Below are 12,832 nucleotides of genomic sequence, written 5' to 3'. Positions count from 1 at the left end.
TTGCTTCAATTTCTACTTTGCATCCTTCAAATTGTTTCAAACGAGTCTGTCCCACCGTAGTACACTGTAAGCTTATGGGCCTGTTAAAGTCCGGGTAAAGATAATTCTGAGAATTGTTTCTAAACACATTATAGATGTTAGAAATGTATTGCTGAAACACATTACAAAGACTCAGAAGTATGTAGTACTGAATTTTGGAGTTAAGCCGTTAAACAGTTTTTCACCAATTTTCTTTTCAGGATGTTTTGGGCGGGTTCAAACGTGGGATCGATGATGCAATGGAGCATACCTGGCCCCTCCCCGATACCTAGAGCGCCTAGCATCAGATGTCTGCTCAATCAAGAGCTCAGGGTTGAAACTCTCGCGCACATGCTTTTTTAAAACGCCTTTTTCTGCAGCTTAGATAGTCTTTTTAGTCCAAACGCCCTGTCAAGCACCTTTTTCACAGCTAACAAATGACAGACACCTGTCGTTTCCATAACAACATGCGAGGAACATGTGACCGAATCGCCCATTGAAGCATAGTTTTGTATAAATGTAAGTTTAATTTTCACTTTGAGTAACCTTTAGCGAGAAATGAGTATTGTAGTTTTTAAATATGTGATTGGTTATAGCAAAGACACTCTCTGTTTGTAATTCAAATGGAATTCTGTTACAATGGCATTGCCATTGTTCTGTCGCTTTATGCTACCGATCGAATTTTGGTACCCTCATGTTGTGATTGGGTTGGGGGAGGGGTAACTTAGGTGTAAGGGTTGGGTGGGGGAGGGGTTGGTAAAACGCCCCCAGCGTTTGAGAGCGGAGAGTCCTGAGTTTTTGATAACTTTGATGTTTTTTTCTCCATTCAAATTTGTCTGGGTGGTTAACAACACAACTCTATTGTGAGACAAACTCAGAACACTATTGTAGTGACGAGCACAATACCAAGCGGGGAACCAGACCAGGATTTATTTGTCTTTTTTCCTGTCTCACCTCTCTCGTCTCTGTCGCTCCTTGTGCTTCCGGCTCCTTTTCTCCCCGGGGGAGTAGAGCGCAGTCTTGGGAGTACCCCCCGGCCTGCGTGGGGCGATGTGTATGTGGCGAGCAGGGCGGGACGAAAGCCGCGAGGGAAAGTCGCGAAGCCGGGCATGTGAGTGACAACGAGCGTCCCCTGTGCGTGCACCGGTCACGCATCTCTCACAGAGGAGCTTCGGGAGCATAAAAGGACGAGTGACAGCAGTGTATGACGAGAGAGGACCATGTCTGGACTTTATGTTGTGTTTTGCTATGTTTGAAGTTTGTTTTATTGTTTGTTTATTTGATTAAAAGCTTGTTGTACATTTGCCGGTTCCCGCCTCCTTCCTTCCTTTTATGGATCTTTGTTACAACTATAAATATATTACTATATATTAAGGATGCAGCAGTATAGCTCATCCATGGTTCAATACGAAACTCGATTTTTGAACCACGGTTTTCGGTTCGGTTCTGATGGCTTGGCACATTAAAGTGTATTTTATTTTCATTGTTCTATGCTTATGAGACAGGAACAGTAAAAAGTTTAGAAAAAAAACTGAAATCCTCTTTATTTAACGTATTTAATTTTTTAAAGCAAAAATCTACTTTATTAAATAAATGCAAACAGCATCATGCCAGTTAATCAACATGCCAGTAAAATAAGCATCTTGAAGAGGTTTTGAACGTATTTTAAAAAACGTAATGCAAAACTTATGATTGCTTTAACGGAAGTAAACATGCAGTGTGTGCGTAACACTGCAAATAATATATATTAACAAGGTGCGCCACTGCCATATTGCAATAAATTGGAAGAAATGCAATGCTAAATACTGTAGCTGCCTGGAGGCGCTCTTGCTATGACTTAAATAGCTGTCCAAAGGCCGCCGAGTGGCATGACTTCACGCTTCACCTCCCGACCACCACTCGCTATTAGATATTACTTGTGGGGATGCATTTATCTATCTCAGTGCACAAGCATGCAGACAAACGGACAGAGCATGTTCAGAGTGTAACTAAGCTCACGGAAATAATTTAAATACAAAACCGGAAACCATAATTCACTTATGCATATTGAATCGTGGAGGCCGTACCGAACGATTCAATATAATATTGAGTATTGTGGCATCCCTACTATAAATATATATATATACTATATATAAAATATATAACATTTTAATTTGACTTTACTCTGACTTTAAACATGCATGAAGCATGCAATAACAGTGTAGAATACTTGACAAATCTGAATAATATTGATGTCTATCAGGCACCCTCAGGGATTAACAAAGGCATCTATTATTCACTATCCTTGCCGTCCCTCTCTGTCTTCAAAGCAACAAATGCATGAAAAAAGAATGAAGACAGAACCTCCTGGAATGACTTTGAGAAGTTTGGTGGGATTCCAAACATCAGTATTTAGCAAGTAAGAAAAATATGAATGTTTTTGAAGGTAAGAAACTTGAAATTCCTGCTCAGGCTCTAATAGTCAAATATAATAATTATAATGGCCAAGGCAAATATCAGGTGAATTTCAGTGAGGTATTATAAGCAATTTAATATAAAGGTAATTCCTTTTTTAACGTGTGGTCATGTTAGTATTGAGTACCTAACCTGAAATATTTTAAAATAGTACAAAAATAAATGGGAATTTAATAAAAGAACAAATATCTTTATTAAACAAAATCTTCATTTGCCATCTCGCTCTCTGTATTCCTGTTATTGGAAAAAAGAATGGAAAGAGATTTGATCTGCTCTTCATTATCTGTCTTCCACCTCTTCTAAAACAGCATCAGGCTTCTTTACCAGGAGGTGTCCTTTCTAGACAAGGTGATCCAAGCCCTGGGCTGTGTCCTAACACTTGTCAAAACAGTGTTCAACCGGCCCTTTCAAAGCCCTAAAAAAGATGTTCTTGTCTAATCAAGAATGATTATGCCCTCTATAATGGCTTTGTTGGGCAGTAAACCCGTCTTCCTCCCTCCCTCTCTAACTCTCTCTTGCTCTGACTGTCTGTCCCTATTTCTTGGAAGAGGGCAATTTGAACAGCGGCCTTCAGAGGGCTTTTTCCTTTCATCAAATAAATACAGTGGACGTACAGAGGACGCAGACGGGACAGTGCTACACAATGTCTGGTTATCGTCCGTCCCCTAAATCTTTAAGTCGCATGAGTCACTGAATGGAAAATGAATAAACTTCAGTCGCTGTCTGAGGTCACTACACTTAAATCAGGATTCAGATCCAATAATATGACAGACTTCAGGCTAAGTCGAATCTGCAGTTCATTTTTGCATTACATGAATGTCTTTGGATTTGCTCTGGGTCGGAGAGGGGAATTCTTTTGTCTAAAGGAGGTGGAATTAAAAGGCCCTGGGGTAGCTAAGGTGGGTCACATAATAAAAGGAACACAAAATGAAAGTTTCATTATTGATATCCTTTAAATTGGTTTCTGGAGTTAAGATGCTATCTGCTTGTGAGGGCACTGGGGGGTGGTGAATAGTCTATTTCTTTTCCTCACGATTCCTTTTACCAAGGTAATAAGGAAGGACACTTCATACACAATTTTAAGCAGAGGATGCTGTATAACTGATATTTGCTATACCAGATTTTTCATGTTCAGTGAGACAGAGAAAACGGTTTTAAATCGTTCCTTTTTGTACTGTTTGTTTAAGAAACCAATACTCAGGAACACTGGGTTAATTTAAAGTAGAAATAAAAGCATTGACATACAAACATTAGTTCATATTAAAATTTAATATTTCTTCCACTATGTAATCCTTGGAACACTAACTTTTGGCAAAATACTATTACAAGTTATTCCTTTTTTACAGTATAGTAGTACTCTATGTTTTAGGAAATATTACAATACACAATAATATAATGAATCAACACAATCTCATCACAATAATGTAACTATTTTGGCTAATTCATATGCATTCGCACAATCTCAGTAATCGTATGTTTATAAATATAATGAAGGTTCAGTATAGGAAAAAGTTTCCAATGCCTTTACAAAGTTTTAAGAGGTGTAGGAGGGCTTTTAGTTTAGTTTATTATGTACTTTATTGTCCACCAAGACAGAAATGTGTCTTTTTAAATATGTACATTACACATTGTGCTTCACCTTCATGGCAAACAAAACTTTATATCATTCAGAACAAAGCGCAACAAGGTGTAAAAAGGGAATGGGACAGGTAAATATAAAGAAAAGAATAGAGTACTTACAGCTTTCAAGCTGCATGGTACAGGTCTGAATGTCCATTGGGAAATTCTTTAAATCCATAGGACAGGATAAGATGAGTGTTAGCCTGACAGAAAAGAGAAAAGCAATGGCAGAGTAGACAGTGGCAGAAAATAGGTGTTGAATAAATAAAGGTAGAAAAGGTTTGCTTGAAAGTAGGGATGCACAATAAATTATCGGCCGATAAATGGAATTTTTTTATGTTATCGGTATTAGCCGATTATAATATTTAGGCCGATATATTACAGCCGATAAATCATTTTCTCTGGTTAAACTTGTTCAGCTGCATGCTGCTCACAGTTAAAATACTGTACAGTACTGTCTTTCTGTCGTGATCATTCACTTACTTCTATTAGCAAAACATTGTTGATGTAGGTACAGTATGTAGATACCGTATTTATGAATGTGTAAATTATAGGAACTATTATAGAAAAGCAAATTGTTTGAATCAGACTGCTGTCTGAATGCTTTCTGTCTTGAGACCTGTTAGACATCGGGAAGAACATCTATCATTTGTTTGTTGAATAAAACATATACCAGAAAAGTTTGAAGGTTAAATAATCTTTAACTAGTGGGAAGTAGGCTTGGTACATGATTGTCAGGTGGAAAAAGAAAACTTACATTGAATTTTTTCATATAAAAGCAGTTCACTTTTTGCCTTTTATTTCAGTCTTATGAAACGTTATATTAACATCTAGATACTGTATATCGGCCAATATATTGGTTATCAGCTTCCAATGTTAAAGAATCATCGGTTATCGTTATCGGACAAAATTTAAAGACCAGGATGGAGAAACAGATAGTATGGCACAGGGCAGAAATATAATTTAAGAATGCACCAATTCTGTTAAAGCTCATATTCTGCTTATCTGTGCCCCTCGTTCATTTAGTTTGTTTTCATCCGCAAAGTGACGGTTAGTTTGTGTGTGTTGTGGTCATGTGACTTCTTAGTAATAGGGAAGTAATTGCTTGACAATTCTTTCCTTAGCATTTATTTATCGTGCTACTGATGGATTAAGGTTTCAGCCCTGGGGAAGGGCCACTACTATTAGAAAGTTTGGAAAGACACAGTGTAATTACCAGCTGTAATGTGGTGACTGCAGGAAAAACAAGAGCCACCAGTGTTTGTGAAGAGCCCATTTCCTTTGCACGGTGATAACCCTTAATTCAAACCCCAGAATATCTGCAGTTACACGCTCTGATGGATAGACCTTTTAGGCTTTCCAATACATACAATTTTTTCATGGTGCCCACAGAGAACCCCAGGACTGATGGTTTGCAGTCAAATCCATTTGGAAAATCAGCTTATTAACATAAGCATTTAGCTGGCTTTGTTTGTTTTAAATATTTATTTGAGGGATTAAGCATGGATATGGCCATTTGTAAATCACTTTGGATTAAGTGTTTTTTTATTATGAACAAAATGTAAAATCAGCTTTTGTTTGAAAATAACTGTTACCAGGAAAATATGTTTTAACAACGACAAATAACAAATTGTTTTGTGGGAGTTCAATAAGAGCCTTCAAGGTGACATTTTTAATTTTTCGGTTTTAAAACACACGAAATTGTTGAGGATTGTTGGATACAGTCATTATTTTTGCATTACATTTGGTCAGACAAGTGACACTAGTGACACAAAAATTACACACTTCAGCTGTGTAACTGTCAAACCTTTTTATCCAGCAAGTTTCTTTTCTGGGCCACATGACAACTCACATCTTGTGGATTGGACAAAAAAACATTGTGATGATGGTGATATTGTGCCTGTCCTGTTTGGCTCAATCCACGTTCTTCGATATTTGGGCCAATATATTTGGTACAGAAAAGACTGGGTTTATGAGTTCCACATTTCTAACCTTAACCCATTTGTCAAACGTTAGTTGAGTTGCGTCTTGCTCAGTATGTGAGTTGTTGACGTACTATACATCATACATTATTCAGGTTATATTCATTATTTCACCTTATGAATATGTTCTTGTTTTCTTCGAGGGTTAGTTAACCCCCGAAAATATTAATTATTTCATCATTTACTCATCCTCATGTAATTTCAAACTTGATGGACTCATTTCTTTTGCAGAACATAAAATATATTTTGATGAAAGTTGGTAACCAAACAATGTTGGACCCCATTGACTTCCATTGTACTATTGACACAAAACTGAAACATTTCTTGAAATATCATCCAATTGTGTTGCACAGAAGAAAGAATCATACAGGTTTTAAACAACATGACAGTAAACGAATAATGAAATAATAGGCTTAATGTATTCTTAAGTGATCTATCCATTCAAATCAATAGGAGAGTCTGTTTACCTAATGCTGTATAGAACGTTGCCATCCTGAAAGATCCTCAGCAGCTTGTTGTCTGTTGTGACTTCGTGAAAGTTTGCACCTTTTTCATTAGCAAAGAACAGGTCAGGTTTCCATATGGAGTCCAACATAGAAGGGTCCAGATCTAGAGATGCATCTGGATATTCACTATAGGCCAATCGAGGGTCATTCCACTGTTGCCGTAGAAACACGTTAAGCCTGTAGTCCTGTAGAGGGAATGGTAAAATGTATTAGGTCCTCAGGTTTAACGGTTTTATTTCTTAACGCACATTTTGTCCTAATGCATCTTTAATTGTAAAACCAAACACAATCTAAGGTTGTATCAGATATGGTCTTGACGGGGTAAATACGTAACTTGTTCTCCCCTGACATTCATTTCTAATGTAAGTCCTCAGTTTCTAATGACCTAACCTCAGGTTAACAGACCAACAGACCGGTAACAATGGTAATCCGTAACAGTCAACAGAAACATTCTGCTGACAGAAACACTAAGTGTTAAGAGCAGGCTTTAGAGGATGCTTATTTTGCCCTCTCGTCTCTGTCCTGAAGATCCTGCTCGTTCGCTCAATTTTTCATTTTAATTACATAGTGGACAGCTCATTATCAGCATATCAGCTGACCTACTGGACTCTTAACTTATAAGTGATGTGCTCTATGAGAAATCAGGCAAGCGATTAAAACTCACTCAGCAGAAATATAATTTTAACAAAGCCGCTTCCTCAAGTGCTGGTGTGAGAAAATCCCTTTGAGTTTTAGGTCAAGACCTGAGATGCACGACAGAACATTTACTTTACATTTAGTTATTTAGCAGACGCTTTTATCCAAAGCGACTTACAACTTAGGTTAACAATAGAAGGAATTGGAACAACATAAGGACAACAAAAAGCATAAGTACAATAAAACTGGTCTCATATAGCCTACCAGAGTATACAAAGCCACGTTTTTATTAAGGATAGAAAAATGAGGAGAAATAGAAGTCAGAACTAATCAGTCAGGTGCTGATGGAAGAAGAGATGCATTTACAGCCGATTCCTCAAAGATGGCTACAGAATCGGCTGATCTTGTAGCAGTGGGCAGATCATTCCACAAATGTGGAACCGATCCAGAGAAGGTACGTGAGAATGATTATTTTCCCATTTTGGGATGGCACTACAAGACTGTGCATTTGCAGAGCATAGGGATCTGGCAGGTACAAAAGACTGTAATGTCCTGTGAAGATATCGGGGTGCCGAACAAGTGGTGGTCTTGTAGGTCAAGAGCATAGCTTTGAATTTGATGCGAGCGACTATAGGGAGCCAATGTGACTTAATGAAGACAGGAGTGACGTGTGCTCTCTTGCCGCTGCATTCTGGATCATCTTTAGGGGTTTGGTTGTGCAAGATGGGAGTCCAGCCAGTAGCACATTGCAATAGTCCAGGCTGGACAGGACGAGAGCCTGGACTAGGACTTAAGTAGCATACTCGGACAGGAAAGGTCTCATTTTCCTAACGTTGTAGATGATGAATCTACAGGACCGGTTGGTGCTAGCAACATGATCCGTGAAGGTTAGCTGATCACGGATGAAAGAACCACTGTCATCTGTAATATTGAACTTTTAAAACGAAAACGAAAAATACAAGTAGGCAGTTTTACGTACCATGGTTGTTTCTGTAATAGACCCAAAACTGTTGATGAAAATGTTGCAGGTGACATTTACAGGTGGTCCTGTTGAAATAGAAAAAGAGTCTCTTACTTTACACATCCCCTGTAGTGTCTTGAGAAGTTTGGAGAGCAAATAACAAATAGTTGTGTGGCACTTAAAGCGATAGTTTGCCCAATAATGAAAATCCTGCCATCTACTCACCCTCTTTTCATTTTAAACCTGTATGGCTTACTTCTGCAAAACACAAAAATATATTTTGAAGAAGTTTGGTAACCGAAAAATGGCGGTACCCATTAACTTGCATTGGGTTTGTCTCGATAAAATTTAAGTGCACGAGTGCCACAGTTATTTGGTTACCGACATTCTTCAAAATATCTTGTATTCTCCGAAGGAAATAAAGTCATACAGGTTTAAAATGACAGTGTGAGTGAGAAAATGATGATTGGAATTTTCTTTTTTTCTGTGAACTATCCTTTTAATGAGAACATTCTGGAAAACTTTGCTGATTCCTGCTCTATTTTAAAACCTAGTGAGGTTCCTATGGATGCAGCATTTTTAGGTTTTGCTCAGACATCAAGACTCAATTTGACCGATTCAAAGAAATCATTGTCTTATGTATTATGTATGAATTGTTTGCTGCAAATTAAATTCCATAATGCATTTTGATGAGCTCAATAAAAAAGTCAAGTGATGGACAGGAATGTTCAATCCTAACCTTTTTTAAATATTACACCTAAATAAAACCATTTATTAAAAACTTAACTATTGATGAAACATTTTTATAATTAAAAACTGATTATTTAACTCCTATATTTTTATGCATAAAAGATTATGACACCATTATCTTTGGAGAATGCTAATGTCAATCTCTATTAAAGTTAATTGTGAGTGGTAGCGCCCATGCAAAGAGCTATTTGAGGGGCGAGGGGAGTTGCCGCTGTAGAGCATTGCAAATTGGTCACTTTAGTTTTCACCATAATTGGAATGCTCTCTTTGTAGGCAGCTGCCTATGTAGGCAGTGAGGCGGCTCGCTACGTTTTGTTATGCAGTCAGGGTTCCCTCTACTAGTCTCATTTATGTTCCCTGAAGTTCCCAGGAGCCACAACTGTCAAGCAGTGAAGCCAGAGCCACAATGAGTTATATATCATACATCCTTACCAAATAATGTTTGTTTACATTGTGTCACACCTTTGAAGTTAGGTCTGATGCGTGCGTCATAGCCGGAGGTTCTTCCCATCAGCTTGTCCAGAAAGTCGGACGGAGACAGCTTTGTGGCTGGCCTGCTGGAGGACTTTATCTCCTCTTTACAGGAGCCCAGTCTGCCAGAGATAGAGAGAGGGAAAGAGAGGTAAAGAGGATAGAAAAGACAAAGAGAAAACAAGTAATAAAGTGCGATGAACGGTTTAAATGTCGTTTCTGTAACAAGCTGTTAAAATACTTTCTTTACACCAGATAGTCCAAAACAGATACATAGTGCTTTAAACATACATTTTTCATGTTGCTTTCTCTTTACAAAACCTTTTTGTAGACAGTATGGGGAATAAAGAATGAACCTCTAAACCCATAGGCAGAGGTAGGCATTGTGTCTGACAGATTGATGGCTCAATTGAAATGCTGTGAATGTCACAGTTAGGGAAAGACTTTGTTTCGATTCCAGTGGGGATGAGTCTGTACCTGACAGCCATGCCTGGCCAGAGCAAGTGATGCCAAAGCCTGGAGCCCTGGATTCAGTTGTGCTTTTTCAGAGGAACTGATTTTAATTCATGCTTTTGTTAGCAGATCACTCTTACTCTCTGACTATAAAGTCAGCATTTTAAGACACCACAAGCATACTCCTGAACCGAAGGCTATATCAAGGAGAAACTTAATTATGCTTTTTAAGATTTTTTGAAGTGATGTATCTGGACAAATGCAGGGATGGGAAATCCCAGCTAAACTTTAGGTTTGCCAGATGTTTAAGGCAGAGTGCTTGTAAAGGTAGCATTCAAGAGTAAATGCCGTAAAACAACCAGATACCTCTTGTATAAGGATTTATACAGGAATCGGTGGAAGTTCATAGGAATTGCTGTAAGGTGTGATTGCTGTGAGTTGTGAAGGCCTTTCGTATGTTAATGACTAGCAGTTAGAGGTGCAGTCTTTGTTATCAAAGTCATGTGGGAGGGATTAGCCATGGTGTGCCTTCGAGAGGACAGCAGGGGATAAAAGAGGATACTTTTTTTGTACATCAAAACTGTGTAAAACACCCTGTCTGTACAACATGGGTTTACTAAATTTGTTTATTATAAATAAAATTAAGTTTGTATATTTCAGAATTTTTAAATAACTGAAATTCAATCAACATGATTGCCTTTATTAATAAGTGAAAAATAATTTTTCTTATGTGTCTGACTCTTAATTGAGAAAAGTAGTCAAAAACATTTCAGAATATAACAACAAAAAAGGTTTACTATAAAGCTTTACATTTACAGGTAATGACAAGAAAAGAATGAAATTGTACAGCAACAATGTGAGCAAACAAGCTTTTTTAATTACATTAGCCCTAAATCTCAACCCCTGTGCACATTGAAATTACGACGGAGACCCAGCCCACTGATTTTAAAAGACTTGATGAAGCAGCTGATCTCTGGTCAGAACGCTTTGTCTCGTCGGCTTATGGTTTTGATGGAGAGGCAGGTGCACACACTGCTCTTCTGGAAGAGACTATCCAGCGTCTTGAAGCTTTGAGCAGAAATTCGACGAGCAAAGACCACAGGAAGAGCCAAGCCACGTGCATAAAAGAGGGCGCGTAGTGTGAGCAAAGTAGACCGATCTTTGCCAGAAGCTTCAGCACAGATTGGAGTCAAATATGCGCTACGCTTTAACACACCGTCAGCGTGTTACACCTGATGTAACTGAGTCAGAAGGACACACTTTTGGCACTTCAACAAGCACTGCCTGTGTGTTTTAGTGTTGCTTTTCATATAATAGCACCTTTATAATTGCACATTTGTACAGTTTTTTCTTTCTTTGCTTTTATTTATTCACTTGTTTCATATACTATAATATTGTGTATTTCTTTTCATTTTTTTATTGCTTAGGGAAGTGTTTTGTTTGATTAAAACACTTGTACAGTTTAATATTTTATATCTTTTTCATATTGCTTTAAAGTCATTTTATTAAAACCAGTTTTATTGGATTAAAGAATCCATTCTGTTTTCATTTTTTGAGGGTGTGGGGAATGGTTCGGGTCCATCTTCATACCTGGCCAAAAACCAAACAAGTCACTAGGCTATGAAAAGTATTACCAATCAAATAATATCAACAGGAAAGTGATTGTGTAATGCTCCATTAGTTACCAGGGATTTTGAAGCGTTTTTTTTAAAACCACATCTCTCACAACCTTCAAAAAACTACTTAAAACACACCTCTTCGGCGAATACTTGACAGACAAATGAAAAAAAACCACTAACCCTCTTCTCTCAACAGGTAGTGGTCTAGCTTTTGTTGAAACTAGTAACTTTATATTAGCACCTATTGTACTATTGCTCTTTTATGACATATCGCTTATTGCTCCCTGAACTCTTTGTAAGTCGCTTTGGATAAAAGCTAAATGTAAAATGTAAAATGTAAATGTAAATCTAATATTTGACCAGTAGTATCTGTTCTTTCACTCAAGTAAGGAAGTTATGTCCTTCGTCCGCCTCTGGTCATTTATAATGTTTCATAATGGTACAAGGCAATAGGCAGCTCACTTTAGGTGTTGAAACATAACTTGTGTATAAACACAACTGTCTTATAAATGGGACTTTCTCAATGCTTCACCACATAAATACTCTCGTTTTACGTAATTCTGAGGTTTTTGGATTGTGTAGTGAATTTCAGCGGAGGCTCCCAGGTGAATCTCAGATCGCATGGTGTTGAACATATATACGAGAGGGATGTCTGTTCTCTTCAAAAGCACTGAAAGATATGAATTTCTCTCGGAGCGAGATAAAGCCTGATATGGGTTTATAATATACATTTGCTAAACACAGGCTGTAGGACTGTTTCATTATCCAGTTGAATTTAGTTTAAAAGAGCTTGTTTATCTTAAAAGAAGAGAACGGGCTGCTGAATGAATCAATCCCAATCATTCTTGCTGTCAAACCGCCTTAGAAAACCTTGTTGTTGTTTGCATTCTCCCTCCAATTTTCTGCACGTTTTGTTATGAGGCCACGCAAGAGCAGAGCATCCATTTTTAAAGAGGCGCAGGAGAGTGGAGGCAGTGATCGAGTTCGCATCTCAACCTTGAGTCACGTTTGCGTATGACTATCATCAGCATCAGATTGTATTTACAAACCTCAGAGCTCCTGCACTGACATTTATAGCTGTGCTGAGTTAATATTGAAGTCTTTCTGAACTAGAGAATCTACGTTCCATTGAGCTCTCTGCAGTGCTTATTACATGTTGCCTCTCCTTTTGCTCACGCTTTCTTTCAGCAGGAGAGAACCCATCAAATTCCAAGCTTTCCAACCTTTCCTTCTCTTTAAATTCTCTGTACTACTTTCACCAACCACAATACTCAATGTTCTCGCTAACACCACAGTGTATTGTCGACAGTCTGTGTATAGTCTAATCCCCAGTTATGTTTTTTATATAATGTGTGTCTCGGA

At 37.9% G+C, this 12,832-nt stretch overlaps 1 protein-coding gene across 1 annotated transcript in view; it reads right to left on the bottom strand.

Annotated features, from left to right (window-relative positions):
• The window catches only part of glra4a (glycine receptor, alpha 4a), a 39,856-nt gene that overhangs the window by 9,880 nt on the left and 17,144 nt on the right, over nt 1-12,832 (bottom strand). Inside the window, exons 2-5 of the mRNA XM_079480124.1 lie at nt 9,390-9,520; nt 8,196-8,263; nt 6,542-6,765; nt 4,213-4,295 (exon numbers count right to left, since the gene is read on the bottom strand). Of these exons, the coding sequence (XP_079336250.1) occupies nt 4,213-4,295; nt 6,542-6,765; nt 8,196-8,263; nt 9,390-9,520 (506 nt within the window). The remainder of the gene's footprint in view (nt 1-4,212; nt 4,296-6,541; nt 6,766-8,195; nt 8,264-9,389; nt 9,521-12,832) is intronic.

Source organism: Barbatula barbatula (assembly GCF_947034865.1).
Source record: "Barbatula barbatula genome assembly, chromosome: 18".
Lineage (NCBI taxonomy): Eukaryota > Metazoa > Chordata > Actinopteri > Cypriniformes > Nemacheilidae > Barbatula > Barbatula barbatula.
This window is presented reverse-complemented; position numbering and strand designations above follow the sequence as displayed.